Consider the following 9833-nt stretch of genomic DNA (forward strand, 5'->3'; position numbering starts at 1 on the left):
TATATGTATACATATATTGAATGCTTACTTTAATATTAAATCATAAGATTTGCTCAAAGTTGTATTAACTGTTACTTAATGTGTCATATCAGTAGACACATTTGATTATAGGTAATTGTTCTAAATAAGTAGATATTTACAGCAAGAAAGATTATAGATATGTGTTTCTAAATAAAGATTGCATTTATCTTAAATAAATTAAAGTGTAATTACTTTTTTGATTTATTCTTAGAATGGAATCCCAGGTCTGATAAATCTCTTGAAGTTAGACATAGAAAGTGTGCTAGTAAATGTAATGAACTGTATACGGGTATTATGTATAGGAAATGAAAACAATCAAAGAGAAGTGAGAAACCATAAAGGCATCCAACATCTTGTCAGATTTCTGAATTCTGATTCAGGTGAGCCTCTATCTCTGTATTATTTTATAGTTACCAGATATACTAAGTGAAGCAAACATGAGTTTGGACTTGTCCTATATTAATAGATATCCTGAATTTGTCTTCGAATAGATCTAGGATATATGTAATATAACCTAAATATCTTAAACACTTAAACTGCTCGGTTTGTAAAAGGAACTGACTCTCAAAAGCAGATTTTAAAAAGTTTAATTAGACATATTTATCAATAGAAATATTGGCATGGATAATGAAAATAATGCAGATCATATGCCCAGGGGAGTAGATATCTTCTTGTGTGAATAATACACATATTAATCATTGGTAGCTATTTGCAAGTTACAACAAGGACTTCAGATTTGCTGTTAGATATTTGATATAAAAATTCAAAGTCATCAGGAAGCATTAGGCCAATTATCAGTTTATAAAGTACATGTCAGTACCAAGAACATCGGAAGCTATGAGGCAGTTTCTTCAGCTCCTGCAAATGGTCTCTTAGGTCCTGTAAGCATAACCTTATTCCAGATAGCATACGAAACAGTATAAGCTTCAAATCTATGGTTTTCTCCAAATTTGGGGAAAGAAACAATTGTGAAAAACTTGTCCCTTTTCTTTTCCTGCTCACTTTATCATCTGTCTTTCTGTTCCAGTTCACCAGGAATAAATACAGAATAGATACACTGGTTAAAGTGTAAGTCAAAGTTATGGATAAGGGGACTGTTACAGAGGACTCTCTTTTACTTTAAAATTTCAAAGTTAAGCAAGTGTCATCTTCTAAGAACCCTATCATGCAGTGAAATCACTTGAAAGCCCTCCCATTTTACAACAAATTCCTTAAGGTCTCTCCATTCAAATTTTCCTCCATCATTTTAACTATGCTCTACTTTATCATTTAAAAATACCATCAGAGAGGGTTAGCTTTTTATGTATATTTAGCCATATAATTTTTACTTGTTTATAATTATTTTTTATCATTTTTTGTTTGTGTTTTATCTTAATTAAAATTTAAAGATAGGGACTAGGTCTTCCATTTCTACTTCTGTTCTCCCAACCCTAGATGCTTGAACAAAGTACAAATTGTACTAGCAATTTGAATAAACAAATGATAAATGAGTTCATGAAAGAAAGCTATAGAAATAAATTACTGGAATAATTTCTTTTGGGGCTCTTACCTTATCTGAAACCTAAATATTAATAAAAGTAATTTTTCCTACACTATAATCTGTATTATCCCTATTCTCCAAGAAAGATAAATAATTTTGAAATAAATTTTTGTTTCCGAGACAGGGTCTTGCTCTGGTGCCCAGACTGGAGTGCAGTGGTGTGATCACAGCTCACTGTAGCTTCAAACTCCTGAGCTCCAGCAATCCTCCAGCCTTAGCCTCCTAAGTAGCTGGGACTACAGGTGTACATCACCACACCCAGCTAATTTTTAAATTTTTTGTAGAGACAGGGTCTCACTATGTTGTCCAGGCTGGACGGAAACTCCTGGCCTCAAGCAATCTTCCTGCCTCAGCCTCCAAAAGTGCTGGGATTACAGGTGTGAGCCACCATGCCTGGCTTGAAATAAATTTTACTCTTTAATTAAGACCCCTATATAAATTTAATGCTTTAACAAATACTCATCTTGGATGTTACCTGAGTTGTTAAGTTGTAGGAGATCACAAAGGAATATTATTCCAATTATCTTCTTAACCATTCTGAACTATTCTAAAGTTTTATATAATAAGTAAAATGATTCCAAAGTAGGATCACATACAGTTTCTTGAGACCATAGATTTGCTAACATCTTCTTAGTTTGAACGTCTATCTCCAGAGATTCCTTAAGATCACCTTTGCTAAGTTTGGTTTGTTTCAGGCTTTTGCTTCACCCATCTTTAGCTGCTTATATTCACACTCTTACATACCTACATACATGTGTGCATGCATACATACTTTTATTCCCACAATGCTTCTGATATCATATAGCACACAACTGTCCTGTGTTATTAACAAAAGTCTATATGATAGACACCATAGAAACTGAAATATGTAACAAAAGCATACAAAATGTTTTTTTAACTTCAAGCTATCTGAAAAAAACTTAAAGGTCACTTCATTATCTTTCTTAGAATGATTGTTCACACATTTCACTGCAGAAATGTGTTTTCTCTAGACCCCCTGAGACATTATGTAATATATATGTTCTCATTACCTTTTAAAATCTGAAAACTTTGGAATTATGACCCCAAAAGTTTTAGATAAAGGCTACCTTCACCATTAGTCTTTCTCTACCCAACTTTTACAAGTTGGAATTCCTCAAGCTTCCCTTCTTGTCCTGTTGATTCTTTCACACAGCATACTCTTCCTTAACAATCTTATTTATCCCCAATGACTTTGTTGGAGTTATAATCTATTCTTCCCAGTTCTCTATCCACATCCCTGATCTCTCCCCTGAGCTTTAGAGCTAGTTTGGATTACTGAAGAGCTAAAGACAGACATTTTTCTCCTTTTAGAATTTGGGTCCAATTGAGAAATAGACACAAGAATCAAACAGAGATCAAAACTTCAGCCTTATTGCTGGAATTCTTTCTTTGAGAAAACAGCAAAAAATGACCCAAAGAACCTAAGCCATGCATTTGCAATGACTCATTCTTCAAACTAAGAAATTACGTAACTCACTCTTCCTCTCATGGGGAAGAATGAATAAGAGGTAAATTTTTATCCTTACCATTTCTGAGTTGGAGGTGGGAGGGAGAATTTCTACTGATGCAGGAACACTGGGTAAGAGAAAGCATGGCTTTCCCCACACTCTCTTAATTTTATTAATCTATTAGGGTTAACACCCTAAGTGTTACTAGAGTGACCTATCTAAAATGCAAAGTTGATTATATCTTCTCCTCCTTTAAATTACTCAATGACTCTTTATCAATGAGGAAAGGTCTACATTTGCAGCATGGCCTATAAGGCCTCCCAACTTCCCTACTTCAAGAGGAAATGACTTTCCTGTCACTTCCTATCACTCTCTTTTTTCTCTTACGTTACTCTTAAGTAATATTAGACTTATTGCTATGTCATTTACTCTAGCCTTTCATTTTGCTCCACACGGTCAAGGACCTTGTTTTGTTAGTTCTTCATCATATCCCCAGTGGCTAGGACAGTGTCTGTCTGGACATAGTAACTACTCAATAAATATTTGTCAAATAAATAAATGATTAGATGATTAAATGAAAATATTCACAATAAAAAATAGTTAATATATTTGCTATATATCGATACAGATATATAAATTGGTATGAACAATAAGGCCTCAATAGATAATTAATCTGAACAGTATATGAAAGAACAAAGTGCTAGATTATAGAACGTTTGGAGGATATTGGTTAGCTGCGTGAGTTCTAAAATATCTTACTGTACAGTTTTTTTTTCTTTTTTTTGTTTTTTTTTTTTTACCTTTCAGATCTCCTATGTACAGTTTTGCTTTTGGAAATATATTGATATTCTGCATAATAAAAATTAAATCTACAAGTCTGGGGGAAAACTAAAACTGAAACAAACACAATTGTATTTCAAATGAATTACACAGCTAGATTTAAAAGGATAAAAAAATGAATATAGTGCTTTAATTATATACCCTCTTTCTAGGGGTAAAAAAAAAACAAACTCCTAATAGATCTTGAATTCTTTTTAGTGGGTTTGTATTTCATAGTGATATGGATAGAAGAACTCTGAACCTGTGTTACAAGTACTGTAGGACTGAACAAGTAAACAAATGTGTCAGAATTATTGGGTTTCTTACTGTGAAAAGAAATGTGCAGAATGAGGGAAGGCAACCCCTGTGGGGTTGGATTGGAATTGGAAGTGTACGTGTATATAAAGGGTCTAGAAGCAATGATACTCCAGTAGTAATGACCACACCTAGCACCCAAATATCAGTTTCTAAATATAATCCTTCATTAAAAGGAACCGGAGCATCTTAGAGAAACAGCTGATTCCAGGGCAGGGGTAGAGAAGGTATGTGGTGAATCAGGATTACCATATTGTGACAGAAAGTAAGAAAATGCTTTTAAAAAAAGATGGTGGGTCTAGTGCAGTGGCTCATGCCTGTAATCCCAGCACTTTGAGAGGCCAAGGCAGGAGGATTGCTTGAGGGCAGGAGTTCAAGAACAGCCTGGGCAGCATAGTGAGATTCTGTCTTTACAAAAAAATCTTTAAAAGTTAGCCTGGCATAGTGGTATGCACCTGTAGTCCCAGCTACTTGGGTGGCTGAGGCAAGAGGATCCTCTGGGCCCAGGAGTTTGAGGCTGCAGTGAGCTATGATCGCACCCCTGCACTCCAGCCTGGGCAACAGAGCAAGACCCTGTCTCTTAAAAAAAAAAAAGATGGAGGCATATCTAAAGAATACCGGGACAATTCTTGAAGGGACTCCCCACTGGCCAGATCTTGGACAATCGAGCTTCAATATAAGTAAGGAAATTAATGGGTTATAACTCACTGAATAAGAAAGAAATCTATGACCTCATCCTGATAATAACTGCATAAACAAAGAAATAAATAGAGAATAGGCAGACTCTTATAGTAAAATGCCAACTGTTAAATGTAAAAGGAATAGAACTGGAAAATTAATATTTTGCAAACATCATATTAAAGATTGGCTTAGGCAAAAATGTAAGTGGTTGCTAAATCTTGGTGGCAAATTTGATAAGTAGCAAAATATTTACATGGTCTTAAAATGTTTTGTTCCTTACTAGTTGCAAGGGGAAAAATAGCAATTATACAGTAGAGAAACTAGGTGATCAAAATTAAGATTACCAATGAAAGATAGATGGACAGCATATAACTCTACATAAGATATCCCAAAAAGAACATAATGTCACTTTTTAAATATTCTTGATGAAGGCGCATATCCTGAATCATGAGGAAACATCAGAAAAACCCACATTAAGAAATATTCTCTAAAATAAATGACCCATATTAATTAAAAGTGCCTATGTCATAAAAGACAAAACACACACACACACACACACACACCCCAACAACAACAACAAAACAACCCTGAGGAACTGTTCCAGATTATAGGAGACCAAAGAGACATAACTAAATGCAGTACATGATCCTGGTCTGGATTGTATACTGGAAGAAGGTAAGTGTGATAAAGGACATTATTGTGACAACTGACATAATATGATTAGATAAAAGTCACTGACATAATATGATTAGATAAAAGTCTCGCATCTACTAACTGCCCTGTAGTTACGTTAAGAGGATATCCTTGTTCTTAGTAAATACACATTGGAATATTATGGAGATTATGGAGATAAAGGGCCATGATGTATGTATGCAACATACTCTCTAATTTAGAAAATTAAACTGTATAGATAGATAAAAATCAATATGGTAATATATTAAAAATTTATAAATCCATGTAAAAGTATCCAGGAGTTCCCTGACTTATTCTTACAGCTTTTCTGTAAGTTTAAAAAAAAAAAACGCAAGTGCAACTGGTTAATAAGCATATAGGAAAATGCTTAGACTCGACAGTAATCAAAAATACAAAATTAAATGAGAGACCACTTTTTGCTTATCAAATTAGCAAACTTTATTTTATTTTTTTTAAGAGATAGGGTCTCACTCTGTAGCCCAGGCTGTGTGATCATAGATCACTGTAACCTTGAATTCCTAGGCTCAAGCGATCCTCCTGTCTCAGCCTCTTGCATAGCACACTACCATACCCAGCTAACTTTTTTTTTTTCATTTTTTGTAGAGACAGGGCCTATGTTGCCCAGGCTGGTCTTGAACTCCTGGCCTCAAGTAATCCTGTCTTGGTCTCACAAAGTCCTGAGATTATAGGCATAAGTCAGCATGCCTGGCCTATGTATTTATTTTTAATGATAATACCTAAACTCAAAAAAAAAAAAAAACCATAGTAACATTGATACTCTTAAACTCTGATTATAGAAAAGTAAGATGCTATCATCATTTTTGAAATGCAGTTTCCTAAGATATACTGAGTTGTTCTGTAATCCCTGGAATTCTATGCTAAGGGAAAAAAAATAGGAAAGAAATACCTTATATGCCAAAAAGATTTCTCCTGGAATTGTTTAAAAATACAGTGAAAAGTTGGAAACAACATCTATTTTCCAATGTGAATGGCTAAGGAAATGTGATATACCCACCCACTAATGGAATATTTAGAAGACAATAATGTTCATAAAGAATGGGAAAATGTTTTAATGGTAAATAAAATGATATTGTTTAAAGTAAAACGATATTAAATATGTCTGTAACTACCTAAATCTATCTGTCTTCATAAGAAATAGTAGAAGAGATTAAACCAAAAATGTAATTGGGTTTAGGTGGTAAATCTGGACAGTTTTATTTCTTTTTTCTATTTTTCATTTTCTAAATTTTCTATAAACTTTCTCTAAATTTGATTTTATAATATGAGAAACTAACGATATGCTGCACTTTGATATTTTTACTTTTTAAAAGATTTATTTAACTTGTTCTTGATTCATTTGAAGATGTGTTGAAAGCTGTATCTTCTGCTACAATTGCTGAGGTTGGGCGTGACAACAGGGAAATTCAGAATGCTATAGCTATGGAAGGAGGGATTCCTCCTCTGGTGGCTCTTTTTAAAGGGAAACAACTTGATGTCCAAATGAAAGGTGCAATGGCTGTAGAATCACTGGCAAGTGGCAACCCTCTTATACAGAAAGCGTTTCTGGAAAAATCATTAACCAAGTATCTGTTAAAACTCCTAAAGGTAGGAATTTTATGATTACTGGTCATTTTTCTTAGATGACATATTCCATTTTGAATTTTAAATGAATAGAAAATAAATTCTGGAATAAACATTTTATAAAGTATACATTCCTAAAGTGTTCGATAAATGCTCGCTGAACAAATGAAATATTTTTTTAAATAGGCATTTCAAATAGAGGTTAAGGAACAAGGAGCTGTAGCACTTTGGGCCTTGGCAGGGCAAACGCTGAAACAACAAAAGTACATGGCAGAACAGATTGGATACAACTTTATAATAAATATGCTTTTGTCACCATCAGCTAAAATGCAGTATGTTGGTAAGTTATTTTCTATACCTAAATCTGAACAATATAGAACAGGGCACTGCAGTATCATAAATGTTTTTTGCTTTTCTTTACCAGGAGGTGAAGCTGTCATAGCTCTAAGTAAAGACAGCAGGATGCATCAAAATCAAATATGTGAAGGGAATGGAATTGCACCATTGGTTCGCTTACTAAGAATAAGTAAGATAGCTGACGGCACACTTCTCAGTGTTATCAGAGCAGTGGGATCCATTTGTATTGGTTTGTACACTTATTCTCCATTTCTTAAATATTTGTAAGAAAAAGAACAGACTTAGAGAAATAGAAATTAATCTCTTCCTCTCTATCCCCACTGTTGGAGCCCTGAACAATATTTATCTATAAAATGCTATGATTAATTTTTAAAAATTTCTCCAAGACTTTGGTGAATAAAAGTGGTGTAGTTAAAAATTTATGTTGGTCTTGCTCTTGAACTATGACTGTAAAGGAAAATAAGGACAGTAAGCCTTGGCTATTTTGACTGAAAGAAATCTCATTTTTCAAGTTTAAGAGAAATACAGTTCCTCTTTTGAATCATAAGGACTATGTTTTTAAAGATGTAGAAGGGTTTCTAATGGTGGGGCACATTTTTTTCAATTCCATTTTTTTTTTTTTTTTTAGACAGAGTCTCACTCTGTCACCCCAGGTAGAATACAGTGGCATGATCATAGCTCACTGCAACCTCGAACTCCTGGTCTCAAACGATCCTCCTGCCTCAGCCTTTGGAGTAGCTGGGACTACAGGTGTGCGCCACCACGCCCAGCCAATTTTTTCTATTTTTAGTAGAGATGGGATCTAACTTTTGCTCAGGCTGGTCTTAAACTCCTGACCTCAAGTGATCTTCCCACCTTGGCCTCCCGGAGTGTTAGGATTACATGCGTGCACCACTGCGCCCGGCCCAATTATAGTCTCTTTCAATAATGATTCTTCGTTTATATAAAGTGGCCTTTCATTGCAAAGGAATTGACATTTTGGGATACCCGAAAAATGTGCAATTGTTAGTGACTGACCTACCAAAAAATTAAAATTTGGATTCTTTGCTGACTTTCATGAATGCAGGGTGCTCATTGTAGACTGCTTCTTGCAAACAAGAGGGAAAAAGAGATCTTTATTTCTAGATCATTGTATTTCCTCAAAAATAGTCCAGCTTTAATGAAGTACATAGAAATTGGTTCCAAATATTTTTTTCTCCTTGCTTGCAAAAAGCTACCTGCAGAAATTCATTAACTGTTCCAAGACAATCAGCCAAAGAGGATAAAGTTTCTTTTTTTAGCCAGAGACTATGATATAAATTACAGGTATTTCTAAAATTCTAGTAAATAATAATATATATGCAAGGTTCACACACACATACACAATCAATTTGTTCTCATTAATTCACTTCAAGTCTGTCCACATCAGTGGGAGGGGGTGAAGGAAACAAAAGTGTTCTTTTTCCTTCTACTTTCCCCAGTTCCTTAAAATTTACTTATACAATATATAGGTGACTTCTCTTCGTTGTTCACAGAGAGGCCTAATCTTGTATTTATATTTAAGTATATAAACCTACTGTATATGTATTGTGACATTTATTGGCAAAAGGACAGAATCAAAATTGTGCATGTTTACTAGAAAGAGATGACTTGAGTTTCTCTGTTCAGATTAGGCCTATAATTTAAAGTAGCACATTATTAAGGGAGATAGTAAGATTATCTTTTTAGCATGTGAAATTTAAAAAGAATCTAGAAATTTTAACTTGGTAATTTACTCTAGTCATCTTTATAGAAATAAACTTTTTATGGAAAACAATAGTAACTATAAACTTAAGTACCTAGCACATATTTCTTCAATAACTATTATTCCTTAATAGTATAGCATGTCTAATTTCTTCACTTTGTAACTATTATAAAACCATTCACAATTCTAATAATAAATTCTACATGTTTATTCACTTTTGCCTTTTAAAAAATTAATTCAGGACTATTAAAATAGTGTCAATGTAGCATTTCCTTATGTAATTTACTAACCGTATTACCTTAGGGCACTTTATCAACCAAAAATATCAAGCTATGTTTGACATTAGCATTTATAAGATGGAAAAAAATATTACCTCATTGACATGTGGACTCTTAACAGGTGTAGCTCATACAAGTAATCCTGTTAGTCAACAATTCATTGTAGAAGAAAATGCCTTTCCAGTACTTATCCAGCTGTTAAGAAATCACCCTTCTCCTAACATTAAGGTACATATAAAGGTGTATAATTTTTTTCTGATATAGTAAAAATTAATAGAAATATCATTTTAAAGAATAATTTCTAGGCTGGGTGCAGTGGCTCACGCCTGTAATCCTAGCACTCTGGGAGGCCAAGG

The 9833-nt window shown here is 33.9% G+C and overlaps 1 protein-coding gene across 1 annotated transcript in view; it reads left to right on the forward strand.

Moving 5' to 3' along the window:
- The window catches only part of ANKAR (ankyrin and armadillo repeat containing), a 77449-nt gene that overhangs the window by 51902 nt on the left and 15714 nt on the right, over window positions 1–9833 (forward strand). Inside the window, exons 12-16 of the mRNA XM_012663644.1 lie at window positions 233–401; window positions 6902–7143; window positions 7306–7459; window positions 7544–7705; window positions 9599–9705. Coding sequence (XP_012519098.1) covers window positions 233–401; window positions 6902–7143; window positions 7306–7459; window positions 7544–7705; window positions 9599–9705 — 834 coding nt within the window. The remainder of the gene's footprint in view (window positions 1–232; window positions 402–6901; window positions 7144–7305; window positions 7460–7543; window positions 7706–9598; window positions 9706–9833) is intronic.

Source organism: Propithecus coquereli, unplaced genomic scaffold (assembly GCF_000956105.1).
Source record: "Propithecus coquereli isolate 6110/MARCELLA unplaced genomic scaffold, Pcoq_1.0 Scaffold82, whole genome shotgun sequence".
In the NCBI taxonomy this organism is placed as follows: Eukaryota; Metazoa; Chordata; class Mammalia; order Primates; family Indriidae; genus Propithecus; species Propithecus coquereli.